The sequence below is a fragment of the Pelodiscus sinensis genome, chromosome 7, assembly GCF_052426305.1.
Source record: "Pelodiscus sinensis isolate ZL-2025 chromosome 7, ASM5242630v1, whole genome shotgun sequence".
Taxonomy (NCBI): Eukaryota; Metazoa; Chordata; order Testudines; family Trionychidae; genus Pelodiscus; species Pelodiscus sinensis.
This window is the reverse complement of record NC_143058.1, coordinates 38,361,151-38,388,495: the sequence shown is the minus strand read 5'-3', so window position 1 is coordinate 38,388,495 and position 27,345 is coordinate 38,361,151. Positions and strand designations below refer to the sequence as shown.

The 27,345-nt window shown below is 42.1% G+C and overlaps 1 protein-coding gene across 1 annotated transcript in view; it reads left to right on the top strand.

The window, feature by feature from the left end:
* The window catches only part of SLC38A11 (solute carrier family 38 member 11), a 39,883-nt gene that overhangs the window by 3,945 nt on the left and 8,593 nt on the right, over positions 1–27,345 (top strand). Inside the window, exons 2-8 of the mRNA XM_006137331.5 lie at positions 3,873–3,990; positions 4,917–4,991; positions 9,028–9,162; positions 10,721–10,786; positions 12,968–13,074; positions 17,198–17,277; positions 26,495–26,565. Of these exons, the coding sequence (XP_006137393.3) occupies positions 3,873–3,990; positions 4,917–4,991; positions 9,028–9,162; positions 10,721–10,786; positions 12,968–13,074; positions 17,198–17,277; positions 26,495–26,565 (652 nt within the window). The remainder of the gene's footprint in view (positions 1–3,872; positions 3,991–4,916; positions 4,992–9,027; positions 9,163–10,720; positions 10,787–12,967; positions 13,075–17,197; positions 17,278–26,494; positions 26,566–27,345) is intronic.

Genomic DNA, 27,345 nt, shown 5'->3' with positions numbered 1-27,345 from the left:
AGCAGACCAGGGACACGGGGAGCAGAGCCGCAGCGGCAGCGGGGTGCCGCGCCTCTGAGGCTTTGCTCTGGCAAAGCCTCTGAGGCGCGGGACCCCCCGCGGCTGCGGCTTCAGTCAGGGTGCCTGTGGTCTGCTGGGGACCGTCCCCAGCAGACCACAGGCTCCCGGACTGAAGCCGCAGCCGCGGGGGGTGTCCCGCGCCTCTGAGGCTTTGCCAGAGCAAAGCCTCAGAGGCGCGGGGAACCGCCGCTGCTGCCGCTTTGACTGAAGCGGCAGCAGCGGCGGTTCCCCGCGCCTCTGAGGCTTTGCTCTGGCAAAGCCTCAGAGGCGCGGGACCCCCCCGCGGCTGCGGCTTCAGACCGGGTGCCTGTGGTCTGCTGGGGACCGTCCGCAGCAGACCACAGGCACCGGGTCTCATGCGGCAGCAGCGGGGGGTTCCCGCGCTTCTGAGGCTTTGCTCTGGCAAAGCCTCGGAAGCGCGGGAACCTGCCCGCTGCCGCCGCTTGGGTCCCGGTGCCTGTGGTCTGCTGGGGACGGTCCCCAGCAGACCACAGGCACCAGCACCCAAGTGGCAGCAGCAGCGGTTCCCGCGCTTCCGAGGCTTTGCTCTGGCAAAGCCTCAGAAGCGCGGGAACCCGCCCGGTGCCCCTGGTCTGCTGGAGACGGTCTCCAGCAGACCAGGGGCACCGGAGCAGCTTACGAACGGGGCTTTCTCGCCCCGACTTCCGGGGCGAGAAAGCTCCGTTCGTAAGTGCGGATCCGACGTAAGTCGGATCCGCGTAAGTCGGGGACTGCCTGTACTCATTTTCAAATACAGTCTAGCATTGCACAGGCTTCTGAGATGCTTTATTCATACTGTTGCCAAGGCTGAAGGCTAGTCCTGCAGCAGTAGAAGAGTTAAGGGTCATGTCCACTAATTTCTACAAAGCGTGACTATAACGATTTAGATTTAGTGGATGCTTTACAGGTAACCAATGCTGTCTTACCACAAAGTCACTTGGTCTAAAAACTAGGTAGAAATTTGTGTTTTGTATAATCAGTCAGTGATCCAGAAATGAGATCATATAAAGAAGAATTAATTTCTCACTTGTATGGTCCAATTTTTTTTGATTGATCAAAAATATTTTTGGACAAAGAAATGGTATCTTGCAAAGAAACACTCTGATACCTAATACAAGGGATAGTTTAGCAGTACCTTAGGGCTCGTCTAGACTACGCTGAAGTTTTGAAAGAAGATATGCAAATTTGCATATCTTCTTCCGATCTCACTTTCAGAAGTGAAAGTAGTCGGGACGTGGTTTTTTTGGCAACCCCCCCTTTTATGAAAAACCATGTAAACCTCATTTTTTGGAGCTTTCGAAAGTCAGATTGGAAGAAGATATTTCAAAACTTCAGCGTAGTCTAGACATAGCTTTAGAGTTTAACAAAAAAATGTAGATATTATTAGCTTTCGTGGGCACAACCCACTTCTTCAGATGGAGTTTCATTCTTCAGATGAATGAAACTATTCATCTGAAGAAGTGGGATGTGCCCGCGAAAGGTCATGATACTACCTACACTCTTCATTAGTCTCTAAGGTACTGCTAGACTATTTGGCTACGTCTACATTGGCCCCTTTTCCGGAAGGGGCATGGTAATTTTTGAAATTGCAATAGGGAAATGCGCGGGGGATTTAAATATCCCCCGCGGCATTTAAATAAAAATGTCCGCCGCTTTTTTCCGGCTTTTAGAAAAGCCGGAAAAGAGCGTCTACGCTGGCCCCGATCCTCCGGAAAAAGCGCCCTTTTCCGGAGGATCTTATTCCTACTTCAAAGTAGGAAGTAGGAATAAGATCCTCCGGAAAAGGGCGCTTTTTCCGGAGGATCGGGGCCAGCATAGACGCTCTTTTCCGGCTTTTCTAAAAGCCGGAAAAAAGCGGCGGACATTTTTATTTAAATGCCGCGGGGGATATTTAAATCCCCCGCGCATTTCCCTATTGCGATTTCAAAAATTACCATGCCCCTTCCGGAAAAGGGGCCAATGTAGACGAGCCCTTTGTTTTTAAGTTTTTCTAGATACAGACTAACATGGCTATCCCTCTGAAACTTTTAATACAAAGGTGAGAACCTAAATTGTTCCAACACAGTGAAAGTGTTGATGATGTCCAGTCCTGTCAGCAACAGGCAACTTTAAAGAGCTCCATATAGTCACTTAATTCTGTTGTGATGTTCTTACATTTGTCAGCTGATGACACTGTACAGATTCCTATGAAATAAATGCACTTTTGGTTTCCCAGATGTATTTAATATTTTTCCAGTGGTGTTGAATATAGTCATCTGAGTTGAATTATTGTTGTAATGCCTGATATGTAGCAAGCTCCTACCACTCTGAGATAGTGATTTCAGTATCATCGTGTATACAAGCTAAATCATCATACTTTAATTGAGTTGCCATTTTTTTCCATTAAATTATCCTTTTAATCACGTATCACTGTATTTATTGACCTCCCAGTTGATGGGAATTCCCTGGACAGTGTATTGGCTAAGACAAGGATAAGTTTATGAGTAAGATGCACCTTTTCTCTTCCCTATACATCTACAGACTGAGAACATTATCTCTGTAAAACTACTAGTTACTGCAAGTCAGATGTGTGAGAGTCTAAGTTTTGCCTAGAATTTGGGTCTTTCATGTGTCAGTTTACTGGGGCAAGCTAATTTTATTAATATCAACTAGCTATTCATGGTGGATTAAAACTTTGGCTGAGAGAGAAATTATTTGTTAGAAGGAGAAATAAGTCAGCACTGAAACCTTGAATCTGCACATCATCAGATTCTGATATATTCTGATTTAAAATCTCGGAATTGAATTTATCTCTCTCGTTTTGGTTCTGGGACTGATCCAAAATCAGAAGTAGCTTATTTTCTACTCCTTTCTCAGATGTGGCTGAAATCTTGCAAGAGCACCTGACTGATCCCATGATATTTCAATCTTTGGGGGCCAAAATGTCACAGAGAATAGTTCTTTGGCCAGCATCCTACCTCTGCAGCTTATCTGTAGGGTCCTACCAAATTCATGGCCATAAAAATTGTGTCATGGACCATGAAATCTGGTCTTTTGTGTGCTTTTCCCTTATTATTTTACAGATTTCATAGGGAAGCCAGTTTGTGTCAGACTGGGAGATCACAAGGTTATTTTAGGGGGTCACTGTACTGCCACCCTCAATTTTGTACTGCTTTCAGAGCTGGGCAACTAGAGAATAGCAGTGGTTGGCCAGGTACCCAACTCTGAAGGCAGTGTCGTGCCAGCAGCAGTATTATACCATGCCGCCCTTCTGCATTGCTGCCTTCAGAGCTGGGTGTCCAAGAGTAGTGACTCTTCAAGCAGTAACACAGGAGAGTGGTTATTACCATACTATGCCGGCCTTATTTTTGTGTTGCTGCTGGCAGTTGCTTTGCCTTCAGAGCTGTGTTTCCAGCCAGCAGCTGCCATTGTCCAGTTGCCCAGCTCTGAAGGCAGTACCAGCAGCAGTGCAGAAGTAAGGGTAGCACTACTACAAGCTCCCTACAAGAATCTTGTGGGGCGTCCATTCCACATTTCCTTTTTGGGTCAGGATCTATAATTGCAACATAATTGAATCTGAAATTCCACAGCCTAAAATAATGAAATTTAAGATTTTTAAAATCCTATGAATTGTGATATTGACTAAAATGGACCATGAATTTGGTAGGGCCCTACCTGAGTGGATCCAGATTCAACTGATATTTAGTCAGAACAAAACAAGCTGAAGAAGATTAATAAGGTATACTTCTCTAACTTAGACTCAACGTGTCTGACAATTGTTCTCTGCTGGGCTAATCTGTTTTTATAACAATAGAATCTTCTTATTGGAATAGATGGAAACAGATGATAGAACAGCCTTGGTTCGCAAACCTAGAACTAAAGGAGGAAACAGTGATCTCCCATCAGCTGGTTTTAATGTTATCAACTCTATCATAGGATCAGGAATAATAGGTAAATGCACTTTTCTTCCTGCAACTTAATTACTCTTTCATTTATTTATAAATCTCCAGTCATGTGAAAAACATGTTGTTCTCACATTATTTTACTGCTGTGACTATGGTATGGTGTTGGTGTTATAGTGCATTTGTATTGTGAGAATACTACATGGCTACGTCTACACTGGCCCCTTCTTCGGAAGGGGCATGCTAATTTTGAACTTGGGAATAGGGAAATCCGCGGGGGATTTAAATATCCCCCGCGGGATTTAAATAAACATGGCCGCCGCTTTTTTTCCGGCTTGGGGAAAAGCCGGAAAAAAGCGTCTAGACTGGCGCGATCCTCCGGAATAAAGCCCTTTTCCGGAGGATCTCTTATTCCTACCTCAAAGTATAAATAAGAGAATAAGAAATCCTCCAGAAAAGGGCTTTATTCCGGAGGATCACGCCAGTCTAGACGCTTTTTTCCGGGTTTTCCCCAAGCCGGAAAAAAAGCGGCGGTCATGTTTATTTAAATCCGCGGGGGATATTTAAATCCCCCGCGGATTTCCCTATTCCCAAGTTCAAAATTAGCATGCCCCTTCCGAAGAAGGGGCCAGTGTAGACGTAGCCCATGGGTCAATTGAGATCAAAGGCACCATTGTGCAATAATAATAATAATTAATAACAATGTGCAATCTCCTTATCAGACCCAACAGAGATATCAAGTGCTGGTTGGACTTAAGACAGAACTAGGCTTTGTTCTCAAAAATGATCCCCATAAAATAAGTCTGATGTATACAGATAGTACAGTACTAGGGAAATTTGCATCGTTTGATCCTGTTTGAAGGATAAATAATAGATTTTTTTAACAGAATGCTTCCTTTAGAAGATCACCACAAATAAGTAGTAAGTATTTTAAAAAGCTTTTCTCTAATCATTTGTTTGTTTTGTTTTTCACAGGATTGCCTTATTCAATGAAGCAAGCTGGTTTTCCTTTAGGAGTATTGCTTTTAGTTGGTGTTGCTTTTATCACAGGTACATTGGAAGTGGTTGTGTTAATTAAGTGAAACTGTAACAATTCATGCAAAAACTTAACTTCAGTTGAACTTCATGCTAACTAAGAATATATGTGAATTAAGGCTTTGATATAAAGGAAAAGAGGTTTTTACTTACCTCATTAATCTTCTGAGTAGATTAGCAAGAGTAGATATTTGTGCTGTTCTACATTTAAAGCTTATTGTGTGAATTTCATTATGGAGTAGTTTAGCTTCCTAGACTAGAGTATGATGATTCAAAATGTAAATAAGGGTTATTCTTATAAATCACTTGTTTGTATTAAAAAGGTTCAATGTTAAATGAGGCTGATCTTCAGTTGAATTGAACATCACTTGCATTCCAAATGCAAAACCGATTGAAACTAAAAAGTTTTAAATGATCAGTTAAAAGTCTTAACTATTTTTGAGTAAGAATCAAAAGACACTTTAATCATTACCATAAATGTGAATAATACATGGTACAATCTACCAGTTATGTGTCATACATAGGAGTTTTTAGCAAACTGTTCTTGAAATGGTTAGTGTCAAGTGTATCTCAGCCATGAATATCTGTGAAATAAATTCTTCATTTAAAAAAACAAAAACCCTGGAAGTATACTATGATAGAGATAAGTGTGGCATGAGTATACTGAAAACCTGGGCATAATGAAGCATGTCTTTGCAGAAGTACACAATATTAATATAACAAGCAGTGAATCCTCCTTGGTGGGATAAGCAGTAACAAATAGCATGAGTCTCTCTGTCAAAAATCACTGTTATAGTAGTAGTTTTACACTGTAGTAAAAATATTTACAAGGCATGCCTTTGAGGCTTACAAATGCACTTAAACCTCTTCAATCTGAAGAGGAAACAGGGTTTGCCAGATTAAAGATTTTGCTAGGCCAGGGAAGAGGTGAGGGAGATGGGGTAGGCCATTTGTCTGACACTCAGCATCTTCTGCTGCTCTCAGGCACTGCTCCCCACCATTAGATGAGGTGGCAGGGGAAAAGCCTCTGTTAGAGTGCATTGCTATGCTGCCATTCCTCCAGCTGGGGTGGAGGGAGAGTGGCAGGGTGCAGAATCATTTCTGCCTACCAGGGTCCGTATTACAGGTGCTCCTGAATTAGGGACACTCAGAGTATAGAGGTTATAATGTATTACATAAAGGGGCCATGTGAATAAAGTGGTCAGGATTTGGCCCAAGGGCAACATGATTCTACTACTGAATGCCAAGAATTCTCATAATGTCTGGTGGCCAAACCCCAGAAAAACTATTGACTTCTAATGTTCCTTAAAATCCCTTCCAAAGTTTATTAATGTATAGATTAGTATGTTTAATATCCTTGTTTTAAAAAAAGATTGGTAAATACATTGTAACTAAACAACTTCAACTATTTTTTTTCATATGGTTTCTTTGTAAAAACTATTACTGGGAACAACTCTGTACTATTAGACTAAATAACCTGGCAGTGTAGTTCTTAAAATCATAGAACCTGAAGATGGAAAAGGTCTATTGCTATAATTTTGTACATTTCTTGTACAGGGCAAGCTCAGGATAAAGCATAATTAATGTTGTGCATTTCTGAATAACTGCAAGACTACCAATTATAATGTATGTGTGTGTATTGTATGTGAAGTCCACGTTCTTAAGGGACTTTCTCAGTTCTTTGACCTTATTAACATGCCATACAAATTCTGTATTTAAGAGAGTAGAAAAGTATCATGAAGAATTCATAAATTATATGTGAAACTTTACACTTAGCTGTTGACATTTTATAACTATATTGATCACTGTTTCAAACAAACCATGCAATTTTAGTATCTGCCAGAAGATGATAAATACTGATGCTGCTCACTGAAAGAAGCTAGAGGATATAGCATATAGATAACAGGCAGAGTGGCACCTGAATAGAAATGGAATGGGATGGCAAGGCAGAACTACCTGGCAAGACCTATCAGCACTTAGACAGTTATTTCTACTCTGTAGCTAGCGGAGTTGTGAAAGGTTAGCTAGTTAACCAGTGAAGGCTGGAGCAACTCTCCACTTGCTGTGGGCAGGAGGCTGGCCAGAGCAGCCCTGCAGCCTGTCCCCCTTTAATATGTTAATGGTTAACCAATAAAACAGGATTTTACATCCCTAGTAGCAAGTCCTCACCAAAACATCTCAGCATAGCCCACTGGAGTGCTGCTGCCCCCTGTCTTATATTAGTAACATCATAAGCACTCTTACTATACAGTGAATTGCTGGGAATAATTTTTAACCAACTGTTAGTGTTAGTTCAAGCTATTCTTTGGTAAAAGTGTCAAAGTATTCTTCAGAAATGGTTGAGGTTTAGTATGGAAATAATTTTATCAGTGGTCTCAATTCTTTCCTGAAGTGGTGTTTTCTTGGATAAGAGCATAATTCATTTTCATGTGCATTCAGTGCCTGGTCTCTCAGATAAAATAAATGTTTGTGTATAAACATTATTTGTGTCTAGTGAAATGTGTAAGTATAAAAATCATAATATAAATATTATAAAAAATAAATAAAAAAGAAAGGGAAAGAAAAAATAGGCCATTCATACATACACCCCCAAGCTCTCAAACTACATAGCAGCCCATCAACCAATAATGGATTAAAATAATCCAGCACTCTGGTCTCACCCACATTTAGGGTTCCCATGTTTTCTCACTCTTCAGGATAGCGATGGCATATGCCAAATACATAACACCCCTTTGGAATGCTGGGAAAAATCTGCTGCCACCCTTTAGGTGGGTTGGGGTTTCTTCCTTCTTGATCTGTATTCTGTCTTTTGGGCAGGGTAGAGAGCAGAGGAAATCTAGTCTGCTGCTAGGGACCTATGATTATACTCCTTTTTAAGCCTACCAGTCCTTCTCTTCAGGAAGGCTGAGGTCTGTACAGCAGGAGGGAGACCTCAACCCTCACAGAGATGGCAAGAGGATCACCCCACACAGGCTAGCACAGTCTTGTAGGAAGGTGCTTCTCCTGCCACTCCTTGTGACCATTTCAGCTTTTCTCTCACCCCAATAGAGGGCTATGTGCAAGGATATTATGAAGTCCTCAACTTTATAGGTGTACTTTGGCAAGGGGCCCCTTCCCACATTCAGTGCCCAATGCTCTAGGAAAGGGTGGGAAGCCAGACAAACAGCAGCCATATGAGAAGAGGAACGTCCTGAAAGCAAGACAAGCAGCAGAGGGGTGGAGGCTGCTTCCTTCCTGCCCATTGAATGAGCAGTGGTGGTCGGAGTGACAGTGGTGGTTGGAGACCTCAGCATGCTAGATGAATAGTTGCAGCTGCAACTGAAAATATCAGTTTTCTGGCATTGTTGGTGATTGGGAAATAGCATCTGCTTAGAGGAGAAAGCTTGAGGACCCTGGCATAGATAGTTTTAGAAATGGGTCATACTGTTAGTACTGAGTAACATTTTTGTTTATATTTTTGTTCAGCTTTTTTGGTTAATCACTATATCAATTATAAAATGAGAGACATGTCCACTTAAAAAAAATTGGTGGGGCATTTGTCAGGGCCCGTAAGCAGAATGTGCTTCTGTTTACTCCTGGATAGTCTTTTGATCTTTGGCCTTCTGGTTCTAAGAACATGAGTTTATACTGCCTGACCTAAAAGACCCTGCTTTGTTAGCCAAGGCTAAATTAGGCTCATAAATTTCTAAATGTGATGTAATCGTTACGGGGGGAATCCCTGAGATCCAAGGCGACGGGGCACAATCTGTTTGGGATTCTCATGGACCTCTGATGGTTAGGGCCACAACACTAGGCCTGAAAATACCTCTCTTTCCAGAGGATGATACCTGGGAATATTCACACAGTTAACTATAGTGTTTCTCTTTCTCTTTTTACCGGCCTTTTCTGAATGAGGAAGTGAGTGGGCCCTGCCCTCTATGTTTCTGTTCACTATAGTGGCTTTAGTTAATGATTGCTTTCTTTGCATTTTTTTAATACTTTGTAAACTATTTCTTCAGAACAGACATATAACATTACCATCTCAAATATTCCTTTTATATTGTTTTAACAGATTATTCTATTATATTACTGATTAAAGGAGGAAACCTCTCTGGTACAAACACCTATCAGGCATTGGTCAATAAATCATATGGTTTTATGGGATACCTAATTCTCTCAACACTACAGTTTTTATACCCATTTATTGGTAAGATCACTATAAAGTTATATACTGTAAAGTTAAAATTAACTATCCTTTTTGCACTACCCGAGAGAAACACTATAGAGGTTAAAAAATATTTGAAAATGGACTCACGAAAAGACTACAGGGTTGTTTTTTGGTTTTTTTTCAAAGTGGCCTTTTAAAAAAAAAAAAAAAAAGTCACCTGCATCTAGACTGCCGCCGCATACTTTTGATATTAAATTGAAAGAATGCAGCGGATTTTAGACAGCGGTAAACCTCATTTTACGAAGAAGAACGCCTTTTTTCGAAAGAGCTCTTTCTAAAAAAGGTGTTCTTGACCACAAACAGGGCTTTTTCGAAAAAGAGCATCCAGATTGCATGGGTGCTCTCTTTTGAAAAAGCGGATCACTTTTTCGAAAAAAAGTTTTAGCTGACTAGACGGTCTCTTTTGAAAAAGCTTCTTTTGAAAGAAGCATGTAGTTTAGATGTACCCAGCATGTATAGCAGGTGTCATTTAAAATGTGTTTCTGCATGAGCTACTTGCAGTAATATTGGTATCTTCCTGTCTTTAAGTCTGAGATACTGTGGAACTGGATTACTGCAGGAAGACAAATGTTCAGTTTTAGTAGCACCTGCTCTGTCTTGTAAAATCAACTACTGCTTCTGAACAATTATGTACAATAACTGATTTTACAAGTTACAGTATGTGATGATGCAGCCCCATACATTTGACATCCTATGGGCTATAAAGCTTAAACAAGAACTGTTAGATGCACATAATTTGATTTTTCTAATAGAAACTAGAAGTTGAAAGTGTTCTGTCAGTGAATCACTGCTGAAAGCAGAAAGAAATGATAAAAGCCTGCTTTTCCTTTTGAAGTGTGCTTGGCCACAAAATTCAACTGCCTTCCTCATCTGAATGGATTCTTTCACATTCTCATGTATATTACTTAATGCTCCCAATTTCAAGTTTATATCTCTGGATTTAATTTTTAAAACAAATGTGAAAGGAAATCTAAGAACTGCTGGAAACAGATACCTGTCAGGGCTGATCTAGACCAGTGGTGTCCAACCTTTTTTCAATCGCGACCACTGGAGCTAGGAAAATGTTTGCTGAGAGAAGAAAAAAAAATGCATTGGGAACATTTTGTTGCAGCCCCTTTAATTTAAAGTGCTGGCCTACTCCACTGCCACTCTCCCCCCACCCCTGCCGTGTGTATGTCAGGAGCCAAGCTGGGGAAAAAAAACCCAGCCGGTGGGGATCAAAGTGCTGCAACCCCCACCCCCCTCCCCAGGAAGACAGCCACGACCCCCAAAGGGGTCATGACCCACGGGTTGCACACCGCTGATCTAGACAGTACTTGGTCCTGTCTTGAGGGCAGGAGAATGGACTCAATGACCTCTTGAGGTCCTTTCCAGTTCTAGTGTTCTATGATTCTATGAAAAGCAGCCAAAAAAGAGAGGCAGCTGGAATGGGGGGCAATGATTTCAGCTGCATGCAATCTAAAAGTGCTTAGTGTATGTTCAGGCCCTTTTATCATATCTGATGTGTATTAACAAAGCAATCTTTCTTTTCTTAAAGCCATGATTAGTTACAACATAATAACAGGAGACACTTTGACTAAAGTTTTTCAAACAATTCCTGGAGGTAAGTGTTTATGTAACATTGGGGGAGGGGGCAAAACTAACTAGGTCGAGTGTTAGTCTAAAATAAATATGGCTCCCATTTCTTTTATGAATCAGCTACTGACCTTATTTATATATTTTTAATGTTGAAATGTGCTTCTCCTGTGCTCTAGAGCTCCAGTCCTACTACCTTATGATAGTGGACTCCTGTGCCAGGTCATATGATAGCAGGTGATGGCTTCAGTTTGTGCTGGTCATATCCAGCATTCTAGTACTTAATTATATCAGCTATGATAATTATCCAGCAATGTTGTTGATGAGTTGATTGTTAGGTTATATGCAAATTATTTATTTAGTGTTGTCAGTTTAAATAGTAACATTTCTACATAGCTGAACACATATTACAAATGTGATATGACATTTTCTAATATGATAAATCCAAAGTGTTATGGCCCTGTTAAAATAATTTTTTTAAATAGGAAAAATATCAGACTTCCCAACATGAGTGGTGAAACGGTACCAACCTACTCAACTAAGCAAACGACCTATAATAAAATAAATCAGAGCTTCACTTTGAGTTGCACATCAAATTCTGTCCCCTGCCATATGCAAATGGACCAAGACACACTATTTAAGTTTGTTTTTGATAGATGGATTACCCAGCTAAAACTTTTATGCTGTTTCAGACGTTGCTTTTGAGGGCTAAATTTTCTGTTGTAGGCTATATATGTACAGTTAGGATGGAGTTTTCAAAACCACACAGCTTTGGCCTAATTGGGTCCCACTGAAATCAATGTTAAAACTCTACTGATTTCAGTTGAACACTATGTGCTTTAAAAAAATCCCATCCATGATAGAGGTTTATAATATATATATACATATGTAGAGTCAGATTTTCATAGGTGAACACAATACAGGCAGTCCCCGGGTTACGTACAAGATAGGGACTGTAGGTTTGTTCTTAAGTTGAATCTGTATGTAAGTCGGAACTGGCGTCCAGATTCAGCCGCTGCTGAAACTGACCGCCAGTTCTGACTTACGTACAGAATCAACTTAAGAACCCCAAGCGTCCCCAAGTCAGCTGCTGCTGAAACTGATCAGCAGCTGATTCCAGGAAGCCCGGGGCAGAGCAACTCTGCCTCAGGCTTCCTGTAGTCAGCGCTGGTCAGTTTCAGCAGCGGCTGACTTGGGGACGCCTGGGGCAGAGCAGCTGGGGTGCGGCTGGGTTGCTCCAGTAGCGCCGCTCCTCGGTGCTACAGGACCAACCCAGCAGCACCCCATCTGCTCTGCCCCAGGCATCCTGATTCAGCCGCTGCTGAAACTGACCAGCAGCGGCTGAATCAGGACCAGAGCAGCTGGGGTGCTGTTGGGTTGGTCCAGTAGCGCCCAGAGCGGTGCTGCGGGACCAACCGGCAGCACCCCAGCTGCTCTGCCACAAGCGTCCGGAGAAAAGCCTAGTCTGCTGGGGGGGGGCGTACTAGCTGCGCCCCCCCCCAACCGAGCAGACCAGGAAGACGCGGGCGGCGGACCAGCAGACCAGGGAGACGGGGAGCAAAGCCTCTGAGGACGCCGGCAGCGGGACAGCCGCAGGGTGTCTGGGCTGTCCCGCTGCCGGCTTCCCCCGTGGCTTTGCAAAGCTGAGGGGAAGCCAGCAGCGGAGCAGCCCAGGCATGCCTGGGCTGCCTCGCTGCCCGAGCCCCCGCTGCAGCTTTGCAAAGCTGAGGGGAAGCCGGCAGCAGAGCAGCCCAGGCGTGCCTGGGCTGCCCCGCTGCCCGAGCCCCTCCGCGGCTTTGCTCCGCATCTTCCTGGTCTGCAGACCAGGGAGACGCGGAGAAAGCCCCGGAGTACACGGGCGGCAGGACCGCGAGGTCCCGCAGTCCGTGTACTCCGGGGCAGCCCCGTTTGTAACTGCGAATCCGACGTAAGTCGGATCCGCGTAAGTCGGGGACTGCCTGTAGTATACATACGTAGGCATGTGCTCACATTAGTGGGAAACATTCCTGTAAAGAACATGGACAACACAGGTACACCTGCCCTAAGTCCAGGTAACGCCTAATTTTGACTTTAGTGAGAGTTTGCTTGATTTCAAGTTTGGGACAGGATCTAAGATACATTGTTACTAGAGTTTCAAACATAATTTATCTGTTCCTCGCATCCATTTTTTAGAGAAATCTAAATATATTTTTTTTCTTTTATGTTTTAGTTGGCCTAGATAATTTACTTACTTACCGCCAAGTCATCATTCTGTGTACTACCATCATCTTTACCCTGCCTATGTCTCTGTATCGTGACATAGCAAAACTGGCAAAGGTAAATCATAATGCCAATGAGTTTCTTGGTTCAATTATATTAAATCATTGTTTTAAATGCAGCTTTTTATACAGTTAGAGAGTATTCAACTATGTTGCCTACAGTTTTTTACAGCACAGTAGAGCACTTGTATAGGTTAAAATCTTCCTTTGCAAAGCACATCTCTATTTTGTTCTCACTTCTTGTGTGTATTATCTGTTGTTTTCACTTGGATTTCATGGTATGTTTCACTGCCCACTGAAATCAATGGAAGACTTTTTATTGATTTTAAATAGATGTTGAACATTCAGTGCATATAGGAGAGTAGAATACATTTGAAAAGTCCTATTGTGTGTGTCTGACAAGTGAATTAACATTATGATTGAGTAGTCTGGAAGCTGATGGACTTGTTCTGAAATTCTAAGTACAACAGAGTTTAAACCAATAACATCATGTTAACTGAGAGAGAAAATCATTACTACTCTCCTAAAGAAACCACACCTCAGATTTAGGACCAATGCTGTAGTACAGGAGTGGGGAAATCTTTTTTGGGTCAGGCCACTGACACACAGAAAAATCAGTCGGGGGCTACACACAACTGAGGAGGAGAAAGACACTCCCCACATTCCCCTCCCACATCAGAACCAGAGAGGTGGGGGTCGAGGGGCTAGTCTAGTAGATTTTCTGTCCTCCAGTCTTGTGGTGAGGCAGCATGAGAGAGGGGGCGCTGAGTGCCAGTGTTGGCTCTCCCATGCTGGGGGAGGCCCTGAGCGTCAGGGGCTGTATCCAGGCATGCTGGGTGCCACATCCAGCCCCTAGGCCTGAGGTTCCCCACTCCTGGCATAGTACTTTATTCCCCAACTAGTCACATCAATTTCAGCTTAAATACTTACGTTGCAAGATAGTGTGTAAGGAATTTAAAGAAAAGCTAGCCAAAAACTCAAAAAGTAATAACAAAACTTTTTGTAAGTATGTGAGAAGCAGAAAGCCTCTAGTGGGGCTATTGAATGATCGAGATGCTAAAGGAGCACTCAAGGATGATAGGGTAATGGCAAAGAAACTAAATGAATTCTTTGCGTTGGTCTTCCTGGCTGAGGATGTTAGGGAGATTCCCAAACATGAGCGATTCTTTTTAAGTGACAAATCTAAGGAATTGTTCCAGATGTCATTATAGGAGGTTTTGGAACAAATGGATAAACTAAACAGTAACAAGACACTGGGACCAGATGGCATTCACCCAAGAGTTCTGAAAGAACTCAAATGTGAAATTGTGCAACTACTAACAGTGGTTTGTTACTTGTGTTGAAATTATTTTCTGTACCAAATGACTGGAAGAATGCTAATATGATGCTAAGCTTTAAAAAAGGGCTCTAGATGTGATCCTGGAAATTAGACCGGTAAATCTAATGTCAGCCCAGGGCAAATTAATTGAAAATATAGTAAAGAACAGAATCGTCAGACACATAGATGAACATAATTTGTCAGGTAAAAATTATTGGTTCGTACTGGGAGCAATCAACATATTCATAAATGATCTGGAAAAATGGGTAAACAATGAGGTGGCAAAATTTGCAGATGAGACTAAACTGCTCAAGATAGTTAAGAACAATGCAGACTGTGAAGAGCTTAAAAAAGATCTCACAAAACTAAGTGATTGGGCAACAAAATGGCAAATGAATTTTAATACTCACAATATGCAAATTAATGCATATTTGAAAACATAATCCCAACTGTTTGTACAAAATAATCGTCACTAAATTGACTATTGTCACTCGAGAGATCTTGGAGTCATTGTGGCTAGTTCCCTGAAAACACCCACTCAATGTGAGCAGTGGTCAAAAAAACAAACAGAATGTTAGGAATCATTTAAAAAGGGATAGAGAATAAGACAGGATATCTTATTGCTTCTGAATATATCCATGGTATACCCACACCGTGAATACTGCGTACAGATGTGGTTGCCTCATCTCAAGGTATCTTGGCACTGGAAAAAGTTCAGAAGAGGGTAACAAAAGTTATTAGGGGTTTGGAACAGCTGCCATTTTAAGAGATTTAAAAGGCTGGGACATTTCAGTTTAGAAAAGAGGAGATTAAGGGGGGATATGAGAGAGGTCTATAAAATCATGATTGGTATGGAGAAAGTAAATAATGAAAAGTTATTTACTTGTTGCCATAACATAAGAACTAGGGGGGTCAACAAACAAAATTAATAGGTAGCAAGTTTAAAACAAACAAAAGGAGGTACTTCTTCATGCAACACACAATCAACCTGTGGAACTCCTTGCCAGAGGGTGTTGTGAAGACCAGGACTTTAACAGGGTTCCAAAAGAGCTAGATAAATTCACAGAGGACAGGTCCATCAGGGGCTATTAGCCAGGATGGGTAGCAATGGTGTTCCTATCCTCTGTTTGTCAGAGACTGGAAATGGGTGACAGGGGCGGAATCGCTTGATGATTACCTGTTCTGTTCATTCCTTCTGGGGCATCTGGCATTGGCCACTATCAAAAGACTGTATACTGGGCTAGATGGGCATTTTGGTCTGACCCAGTATGGACATTTTTATGTTCTTAGAACATTGGAAAAGAGATCACAATCTGGTCCTCAATGAATATAAAAAGACTTAACACACTTGAATGTTACACATTTTGAACAGGCAATTTAAATTCACAAAAATTTGACCAAATGAAATGAAATTTACTAGTAGCAGGTGTGATGGAATTATTAGCAGTATAAAACAACATCATTTTGGAATTTCATTAAATTGTAATAATATTTGAGAAAAGAAAACATAGTTTGATGAGAACATATTTCTACCTTAGCAAGAATACAATTTCAATTTATTGTAAATATTGACTTTGTTGCTGGCTTGGATTGCTTGAAAATATTGCTAATCTTTAAAAGTATTAAAATAAATTCTAGTTCTTTTCATGTGAAACTTTCAATAAAATTAACTTTCTACATTATGCTCTGAATTGTTGAATTTTCTATCACTTTCTTCACAGGCATGGATTGCATATATTGAAATGAATTTGTAATGAAAAAGTATAATGTTTTGTTGCTTTTCCTAGAGTATTAATCAGTTCCTCTCCTTACTACTGCCAGTTAACTGACTGAAGTAAGGGGAATTTAGTGAGCTACTGTTCAGCTCTAATACTGATGCTGTAAACTGCAACCCTTTTTATGCACAGATGGTGACCATAATCTGGTTTGCAGCTACTTAATTTTACACAATCATCTCCCACTAAAAGTGTAGCTCAAATAATTTATATAATGATAACAGTGGGGAAGCAATAGCAGCCAACAATCAATCAGACAGTTTTTACTCCAGTTATATAATCTAATCTTTTCAGGTAGACTTATGAACTTATGTTCATGTTTATGAGAAGGCAAAACTGAGACCTCTGTATATTGATTTACTCTTCAGTCGTATGCTTTATAACACCTTAAACTTAAAACATTTATAAATGTCTCATGACCTAAAAGATATAAAGCCAAATTTAGACCTGCTACAAACAGATGCAACTTCATAATGTCCATGGGGTTGTACTTTGTTATATCTGGATGGAATCTGTCTTATGTTTTGTAATTTCAGATCATGTCAACCACCCAAATAAAGGAAAACATTGCTTGTTCACAGGAACGAACTAGCCAGACAGTTCTCAAAATAAAAGTGCAAAGAGCCAAATTTGCTGATATAAAAATATTGGTCTGTCCACTAAAAAAAATCTGTTACCTATAATAATTTCATTTTCCATTTACTCATAAATTAAGATTTTTTAAGTATGTACAGTAGGTCTGATTTTTTTTCGGAGCTCTGAGCACCCACAATTTTAAATAAAATTAGGGGAACTGAAGATGCTCAACATTTATACAAACAAGGCTCTTTGTAGGAGCAGTGGATTAAAGTCTCAAATGGTCATTAAGCTGTTAAAAGACAATTGCAGCAAATAAAAGATGAGGAAATCGTGGAATGCTTCTTTAAAAACAAACTTCTGCTTCTGTGAAAAGGCAGACACTTAAAAATGTAGCTTTGCATTCATTCTACCTTTTTGAAGAAAAAAGTTTTTAGATAGAATAATACATTGCTAAAACTACTGAAATTTTGACTAGCAAACTGATAAAACGTTTGGATTGTAATTTGCAGATATCTTTTATTTCTCTCATTTTAACAACTGTAATTCTGGTCATTGTGATGATAAGGACAGCTACCCTTGGCCCACTAGTGTAAGTATTTCTTTCTTTTTTATCACTAATGACTGCCACAGAGGGAACTTTACAGATCAAATGTACTTTGTCTATTGTGATTATATTCAAGTCATATGTGTGGAACTAGAATGCTCGGTCTTGTTTCAAGGATTGGCAATAATATACTTTTTACTAATAGCAAACTTAAAAGTTGATTTAAACATGCCATTTAGTTCTAGTAAGATTAGAAATTATGATGTGAGGGAAAGGAAGAGATGCAGCTATATATGTGGTGTTTTAAATTCTTCTGTATTTTACTCAGATCATGTCTGAAATCTCATCCCTAGATCACCTACATCTTCTGGGATCAGAATATTTTACATATGGCATGCAAGATCACCCACTATTGCAGCAGAGAGAGATTGTCCCTGGTTCAAGCAAGGCATTATTTTTCTTGCATTTTTGAGCAAGAGGCCATTTACAGTAGCAGTTGTATACTTGGAAGAGAAAGGGGACTGCTTCCACTTAGCATTTGGGTGTGTGAATTACTTCAAAGGGAAAGCAAGGGAATTGAGAAGAAAGCAAGGCCACAGTCATGCTCTGTCCTACACAAGTCTAGCCAGTAAGTCAGCCGTACAAAGGGCATACTTGCCTCTCCCCACATGGTGGAGTGTTGGCAGAGAAATCGTGCTTCCTAAGACACAATTTTCCCAAGAATTCCTCCCAGAATGGCACATAAATGAGCCAGTGTGTTATGACCAAATCTGGTTCAAAGTGGTATGGGTTGGGAATGGAGTTTCAGTATTAAAATTCTACTTCTATTTCAAATTCCATAACTGGAAAACAAAAATGTTGAACTATATAGTAAATAAAATACCATTATATCATTCTCAGCTGAATGAATGGACAGAAATTGCAGAAGAATGTGCTACTGTTGTTTGAGTAATACTTGGCATTGTAGTATTCCTGATGGTTCCCTGCATGTGTTTATTGTCATACTCAGATCTCGACAAATCGCTATTTCTATTCACCCATGGCGAGTAGATTTCAGCCGGTTGCCCCGTTCACTGGCGGCACGCGCATGTGCAATGCGGGTCTTGCACATGCGCAGTATGGGGCTGGCGAGTATATTTCGCCACCGTTTGTCAAGCCCTGGTCATAGTAATTTTTGTAATTTTGCTATAGCAAGGTATTTGTGGATCTAATGTTCCTCCTTCATAAATCCAAACAATAAGAAAAACAGACTTCATCTGAAAGTATAATTAATTTTTTATCCATTGGGTTAGTTTATGCAGTATTTTCGGTGTTTGTATATGAAGTAGCTTCTTATACCATTGATCAGTTAGTATCACTGTTTGAACATTGTAGGTAAGAGGCAAGGAGCCAGCATGTGGCTCAGCTGGGCTGTGGGGAGAGTAGTTACTAATGGTTCACAATCATGCTGGAAGGGCATAACAAGTGGGGTTCTGCAGGGGTGTGTTTTGGGACCAGTTCTGTTCAATATTTTCATCAATGATTTAGAAAATGATGGCATAAAGAGTACAATGTTTGCAGATGATACCAAGCTGGGAAGGGTTGCAAGTGCTTTGGAGGGTAGGGTCAAAATTCAAAATGATCTGGACAAGCTAGAGAAATGGTCTGAGATAAGTAGGATGAAGTTTAAGAAGGACAAATGCAGAATACTCTCCTTAGAAAGGAACAATCAGCTTTATACATGCAGAATGGGAAGTGATTGTCTAGGAAGGAGTACTGCTGAAAGGGATTTTGGGGTCATAGTGGACCCCAGTTTAAACATGAGTCAACAGTGTGACACTGTTGCAAAGAAAGCAAACATGATTTTGGGATGCATTAACTGGAGTATTGTGTGGAAGACATGAGAAGTCATTGTTCGGTTCTATTCTGCACCGATTAGGCTTCAATTGGAGTATTGTGTCCAGTTCTGGGCACCGCATTTCAAGAAAGATGTGGCAAACCTGGAGAAGGTCCAGGGAAGAGCAACAAAAATGATTAAAGATGTAGAAAACATGACCTATGAGGGAAGACTGAAAGAATTGAGCATGTTTAGTTTGGAAAGGAGAAGTCAGAGAGGGGAGATGATAGCAGTTTTCAAGAATCTAAAAGGATGTTACAAAGATGAGGGAGAAAAATGGTTTTCCTTGGCTTCTGAGGATAGGACAAGAAGCAATGGGCTTAAATTGCAGCAAGGGAGGTTTAGGTTGGACTTTAGGGAAAATTTCCTGTCAGGGTGGTTAAACACAGTGGAATAAATTGCCTAGGTGTTGTGGAATCTCCATCACTGAAAATATTTAAGAACAGGTTGACAGACACCTGTCAGGATTTATCTAGATGATGCTTGGTCCTTCCGTGAGGGCAGGGGACTGGACTCGATGACCTCTCAAGGTACTTCCAGTTCTATGATTTTAAGTAGTCCTGTGGCACTTCAGAGACTAACAGATTGTATACATATAGTATAAAGAGCTTTCGTGGACAAAACCCGCAATCTGAGGAAATGGTTTTTGCCTATAAAAGCTCATGATACCAGCTACATGTTTTGTTAGTCTATAAAGTGCTACCAGATCATTCGTTGCTTTTTAAGTTTAAGACAGACTAACTCGTCTACTCCCTAAAGCTTTAAATATCCAGCAATCTGGAATGGTTACTTTATGAAGTTTTAAGAGTATATTTCAAATATAAAATCAGTTTTGAAAGACTGATGAAGAAAATGTAAAACAGAAAAAGAGTCACATGTGTTCCATAACACTTTGTTGTATTCAGCAGAACAACTGACTTGTCCTTACTACAAAGTTTATACAATAAATTTCTGACAAACTTCTGGGTATATCAAAAAACTCCCAGGTGTATCAAAAAACCTGTTACTGACATTTTTTTATCTCCATATTTAGTGTTTTTAATTAAGTATCTACTGCAGGTCCAGTCATCACAATCTGGCATGCAGAGAAAACCTGCTCTATTTTCTTTAGAAAGAAATTTTAGAAGAGTGGGTTTTTTTCCCCTCAACTGTCATTTGTTATCCTTGGATTCAGGGATTTGGCTGGAATGGGTGAAGAGGGAGAGAGTGGGGTAGGATAGTGGGGAGGGGCTGGGCCTGGGCAGAGCAAGGGTTGGGTATGGGCAGGGTGACAGGTTGGGGAGCTTGCCTCTCCAAACCACAGCTTTGCCCACTGCCCATGAAGAGGCTCGAGAAAAAAATAGCAAGGATAGAAGGATAGCAGCATCTCACTCTGGTATCAGCTTTCACCTAAAACCTGGCTGCTGAAAAAAACACAAGCACAACACAGCCTTATCAGTGTAAGTGGGGGAATGGTCCCACTATTGTGGGGAACTTTCCTGTCTTCTATATTACCCCGGTGAAATGACGAGCAAAAGGACCTGAGTCCGTGCTCCCACTTCTTTTACCCAAAGGCCTCCCTGATCCTGAGAGCTCCCCTTCCACTCTCCTAAGTAGCAGTGTCCTCAAAATCCCAGCAAGGCTGGGCCCAGGTTTTCTGGGGCTTAATCCCCAACCTTGTAGTTACTTGGGACAGGGACTAGGGTGTCCCCACTCTGGGGTGTTCTCTTCACACTGGATGCTTTCTTGACCCAGTATTCAAAGCAAATACAATTTATTAAACAGCAACTGATTAAAAAGAAAAGAATAAGGAAAAATGAGAGAGGTTAAATGAGAACACATAGTCCTGCTCTGTAGCATGGGGACATCACAAACAGCAGTTTGCAGAGTGTAAGGACAGTTCACAGTCTGTTCCTTATAGGTCCTAGGGCTCTTTCCCAGGCCCTGGCTGTGCTACAGGGACATGCAGTTCGGACATGCTTGCTCTGGCAGTGACCACACGACTTCAGACTCTAGGTGGCAGAACTCCTCTCCCAGTTGGAGTTACAATCCCTCTCCAAGTCTGGCCTGCAGGGCCTCTTGGCTGGTGGTGTCTCCCTGCCCAGAGTCTATCCCCCCACTTTGCGGGTCCCAGCTGCAGACTGTGCTGTTTTGCCAGCCTCCAGCTCCTTGTGTTGCTTCTTTGACCCCTTTGGCTCTCGGATCACTGCAGGACTGCCCCTCAACACAGCTTGCACTCCTTGGGCTGTGTGTGTCTGGCTCTGTCACTGCAGGTCTGCTTCTTAGCACAGGGTCTGCGCTCTGTGAGCTGTATGGGCCTCTGGCTCTGACACTGCAGGTCTGTCTCTCAACACAGCTTGCTCTTCTTGCCGCTCTTCTTAGCACTCTCTCCTTTTCTCAGAGAGACCCGGGAAATCCCAGCTCACATGGAGGATGGGACCTGGCCTCCTAATTTCCTCATTGGCTTGTCCAACCTGTCAATCAGGCTGAGCTAGAGTGTTGGCCTCTTTCCATTGTCCCTGGGGTCTGTCAGTCTCAGGGCCCTGATTTTTCATGGACCCCCTTCCCCTTTTGGTACTGGGAGCTGTCCAACCAAAAACTCCCACTGAGTTTCAGTAAGTGGCTAACAGTCCCCTTACATTAGCTACTGTGAAACCTGGCAAATGTGTTCCAGGATTGGGCTGTTACAGGGCACTGCTTTTAGCTGCCTTTCTCATCACAGTCTTACATTAGTATTACAGAATACATAGTCTTGACCAAGGTTTCCTCGAAACAGTGTGGCTTCATGGCCCCACAGCTGCTTAATCAGCCCTGCTGAGCCAGGGGCTCAGGGCTCTGTGCACAGAGCTGCTTGGCTGGGGGAAGGGCTCTTCTTCCTCAGCGACAGCAACAGCTCCCTGCTGAGTCTCATCCAGCCAGTAGGGAAGGAACAGTCCCTACCAGCTCGGAGAGAATAGCTGCTCTGTCCTCAGCAGGAAGCTGCTGCTGTCACTGAAGGAGAAGTGGCCCTCCCCCAGCCAGGCAGCTCTGTGTGCAGAGCCCTGAGCCCCTGCCTGGGTGGAGTTGATTAAGCAGCTGTGGAGCCGTGCTGCCACGCAGATTAGAGGGAACCTTTGTCTTGACTGCTCAGGAAGATTTTTGATTAAACAGAAGGCAAGAGAGAAATTGGGGGGGGGGGGGGGGAATGCAAGGAAGCAAAAGAATATATGTGGGGGAAGAGAAAGAAAAAGAGAGTCTCATGTCCCATTTGGTGTGTGGATTCAGATGGCACAGGGTAGAGGTGGTGATGTCATCTGGGTCCTTCTCCCTGGCCTGGTCTGGTCAGAATATCTGTCAGGATCAGAATGATAAGAGGCCTGGGGTCCCAAAAGACAGTGAGCCTGACTACTATGATGAGAAGCTTTGGTTTTCTCCCTGAGCCCTAGTGGGTCTAATGCTGACTCACTTGGCAGATCCTCTGTTCTCGGCCTCCCAGAGAACCCTAGGCCCAGGCATTGTTCTAGCAGACATGTTTTCTCCCTGAGTCTTTCTTTAAGGAAACAAAAAGGGAGTACTGGGTGAGCCCATTCTCTCATGATTTTGTCCACCAATTAGGGCCTGGTTTTTTTACACCAATTTTAGCTCATTGATTTTTGGTCTTAGAGTTTTTGTTTACAGGCATGATCTTACTGTAGTATTATGCTAATAGGCCTTAGAAACCAATACTTCTATTACTCATGTCAATAAATACATATATTTGTCTACATTTGAAAGCCACCTCTCTACTTATGTGTACTATCTGCTTATTTTTATAATAGATTATTAAGTGATGTTTGCTTCAGGATAATGTGTTGCCATTCTTTTATCAGCAGTGCCTCCTTAGCAGTTGTGCAAGCACAAATGTACATAGAACACGGGTGATTTTGCTACTACAGGCAGTCTCCGGGTTACGTACAAGATAGGGACTGTAGGTTTGTTCTTAAGTTGAATCTGTATGTAAGTCGGAACTGGCGTCCAGATTCAGCCGCTGCTGAAACTGATCAGTTTCAACAGCGGCTGAATCTGGACGCCAGTTCTGACTTACATACAGATTCAACTTAAGAACCCCAGGCATCCCCAAGTCAGCTGCTGCTGAAACTGATCAGCGGCTGATTCCAGGAAGCCCCGGGGCAGGGGCTTCCTGTAGTCAGCCACTGGTCAGTTTCAGCAGCGGCTGACTTGGGGATGCCTGGGGCAGAGCAGCTGGGGTTCTGCTGGGTTGGTCCAGTAGCGCCGCCGCTCCTCGGCGCTACTGGACCAACCCAGCAGCACCCCAGCTGCTCTGCCTCAGGTGTCCTGATTCAGCCGCTGCTGAAACTGACCAGCAGTGGCTGAATCAGGACTCCTGGGCCAGAGCAGCTGGGGTGCTGCTGGGTTGGTCCAGTAGCGCCAAGGAGCGGTGCTGCGGGACCAACCGGCAGCGCCCCACCTGCTCTACCACAGGCCCGGGGCTTTGCTCCACATCTCCGTGGTCTGCTGGGGGGGGGCCACTAGCTGCGCCCCCTCCCCCACAGCAGACCAGGGAGACCCCAGCAAAGCCACCCAGGCAGCGGGACCCCCGCCGCCTGGGCGGCTTTGCTCCTGTCCCCCTGGTCTGCTGGGGGGGTCCGTTGCTGGACCCCCCAGCAGACCAGGGACACCCGAGCAAAGCCACCGCCTGGGGTGTCCAGCGGCTTTGCTGGACGACCCCCCCCCCCCCCCCCCCAGCAGACCAGGGAGACTGGGAGAAGCTTTTCTCGCCCCAGAGGACACGGGTGGCGACCCGCCGCCCGTGAGCTCTGGGGCGAGAAAAGCCCCGTTCATAAGTGCGGATCCGACATAAGTCGGATCCGCGTAGAGTCGGGGATTGCCTGTATGTTATTTCACCCCACTCCAAGCAGATAGTAGTAAAATGGGGGGTAAGATTTCCCCAAACAAGCTAATATAAAAAAGGATGTAAAGGCTAGAATATACATAGCCTTTTCTTCCATGAACTTCCCTTTTCTCTTAACCTTATCTGTTCTTTCTCTTTTCAGTTCTCAGCTGAAAAAATAATCTGAAATCCTAAAAACAGCCTGTTACTACAGTCAAGACCATACACTGTCCCTGTAAATGAAGAATTCAGCATGAACCAGTGTTAATAAAATACTTATATAGGTCTTGATACAGAACAGTTAAGCACATACTTAAATCCCTTTCACTTCAAGTTTATGAATAAGGATACTCTTCTGAATCGAGGCCAAATATGCAGCTGATCCAATAAACCATATATCTAAGATGGAAAATAAATATTTTCTTATTTGGTAGATATGAATTTAATAGTAAATAAACATAATTTATAAAACAACCCCTGCATTTTTATATAGAGAGGCTGGAATAATTAGGTCATTGCTGTTACTAAAATCTGTTCAAAAGACAGCCCAACACCTCTTAAGAAATGGGAAGAGGATGAATGGGAGTAAGAGAATGAACTAAAAAATTAAATCTGTTTTGAAAGGCATTAAAAGTCTGACAGCAATAATAGCTAAGGTAATATCTGCCATCAGAAAGTGCTGATTGAAACAGCTGAGTTAGTAACCGAGTGCAGAGAGAGAGACAGAGGTGGTATGATGGTTGTGACATATTGTTCTGCAGTGAAGAGAGAGTAGAGCAGAGACAGCAGGTGGCAGCAGCTTCCCCTCAAAGTAAAGTGGAAATTGAAGCAAGCCAAATTAGCTGCAGCTAGCTGTATGGCAGCATTCTCCACTGTGATGCCATTTTGTTGGTTCTATAGAACATATGTAAAACAAATGCTCAGTTGGCATACAGATTCCATCTGGTATGTGAACAGACTGTATCTTAGAAAAGGGATGTTCTCACTTTTCCATTTCCCCAGAGTGTGCATCATCGTATATGCAGCTTCTAAAATTCATTTTATGGATGGAGTTTCATGGATCAAACTCTGGATCTGATTTTAAAAAGACTGTTGCCAACTTTGGTTTGTGATTGTTAATCTATGCTATGTTTTGCCGTCATTCCCTAAATATATTTTTAAATGGAGACTGACAGCAGTTTAGACCGTCAAGATGCTCTATATAATAAGATGACAAATTTGTGTGCAAAATAAAAATTCATACATCAAAATGGTAACTTCAGCCTAGAGAGAACAGGTCTGACATGAATTCATGTAGTGGAAACTGTTCTGTTTGGCAACTGATTATTCCAGCATGTACACTTAGGGCTTATTTCCACAGGGACTTATTTGTAAGGTAAATTTAAGCTGCTGTAGTTCCATTAGTGTAACTCTCTATGCAGACCCTTCTGTCAGAATAAAAGAGTGCTTTTTTTTGTTTTTGTTTTTGTTTTTGTTTTTGTTTAGGTGTGCTGTTCTGGAAGCAGTTCAAGCTAAACTGAAAAGGGTACTTTTTTATTCCTGAATGTGTCCACATGAGGAGCTATATCAATGTAGCTATTGTAGTTTAACTATACCTTGAAAGCTTGTATGTATAGACAAGCTCTTAGAATAAAATTTATGTCCTATGCATAAAATCTGAGTAAATTCAGGGGATGTGAGGTTCATAGGGGTGCAAAATCCATCAAAATCTACCAACCTGTGACTAGGACTCAGGTCTACAACAGTTCTCCTTTGCACCCAACTGGCTGCTGCTTTTCTGTACACTCACTGTAATTCTTTCAGACATCTGGGGGGAGGGATTGATAGACTCATTAGAGTAACATAACAGGAACTCCCTTGGAACCTTCCTTATCCTACCGTAAGCTCCTCCATGTGTCTGACTATTCTAATTGTACTTCCTTAATTTGTTTCTTACCACAGAGCTCTGCAGATGTGTAAGACCCTCCCTACCAGAGGAATATCATTCCATGAAGAACAGGCCTATTTGGCACAGTGGGGTTACACAAATGTGAATAAGGGCAGAATTTATCAATTTAGATTAAAACCTAGGGACAAATATGGAGTTCCCCTCGAAATCCTCTGGATCTACATGTTCAGATCCAGAATTAAAATATGCCCCTTAATATTCAGAGTAGATATCTAAGGTGTTGTTTAACAAGACCTTACATCAGGCTTTCCCCATTCTGAATGCCATTTTCAGATGTGCCACTTCTTTAGATGTGGTAATTTTTTTTTTAAGTTATAATATCAGAACTAAACTGCTCATTGAATAGTGCTGGCACATCTTTGCCATAAGAAGCACTCCAAGAAATGATATTTTCATAAATGCAAGAGGGAAAAAATTGATATCTTTACATGATGGGCTTTTTATTACCAAAGCATTGTACACTAATCAGAAGATGCATTCTTTTCAGAGGGGTCTGACTAGCCTTATTTTGTTATATGTAGTATTTTAAAATATTCTAATAATCAATCACCTAAAGGGGACATTCCATTAAAACAAATTTCTTTTCTAGACCCAAAACAGAGAATGCTTGGGTGTTTGCAAAGTCTAATGCAATACAAGCCATTGGGGTGATGTCATTTGGTAAGTGTGTGTGTGTGTGTGTGTGTGTGTGTGTGTGTGTGTGTGTGTGTGTGTGTGTGTGTGTGTGTGTGTGTGAGAACATCTCTTCTCAATCTTTAATCAGCCTAATGGTTGAAAGAATTTACTTTGTTTGAACCTGTGTGGCATATGCATTTTCCTTTTAAGATTTTACCTTAGAGTTAACCTAATTTAGGCAAAATGAAAGCTGGCCCTAATCTTTTCCCATTAGCCAGAATTGAATCTTTATTCAAGTTTGGATAAATCATCTCCCATATGCATAGTCTCCACTCTAACTACGACTGCCACTGTCGTGATATCCCTTATAAGTTCCAGTGTGTTGGTACTCTGAGGTCTCCCTGTTGTTTGTTACTGCATAATATGCCTGTCACAGGAATTCTCAGAGTGGGAGCTGACACATCCGCTGGAATTTTTTCATCTGTACATTCTGGAACATAGGTAACAGAGAAACCCCAGACTGCATCACATGGTAATGTAGACTCCAGAAATCTCAGTAGTTGTTGAGGATCATGGTGCACTCCTGAGGGGAGCACCAGAAGTAAGCCCTGGAAATTGAAATGGAATTGTGAGCAGGAAACTGGGTCTGGGGTTAGTAGGGGAAAACCAGGTGACATTGTAGGGGATGAGAAGTCAGAATCCCTATAGGCTGCATGGAAAGTGGAGACCCATGTGGAATGAGATAAATATACAAAATGTGAACCATGTAATGTTTGCTACTTGCTGTACCATTCATTTTTATTTCTAATAATAAAATGATTTAAA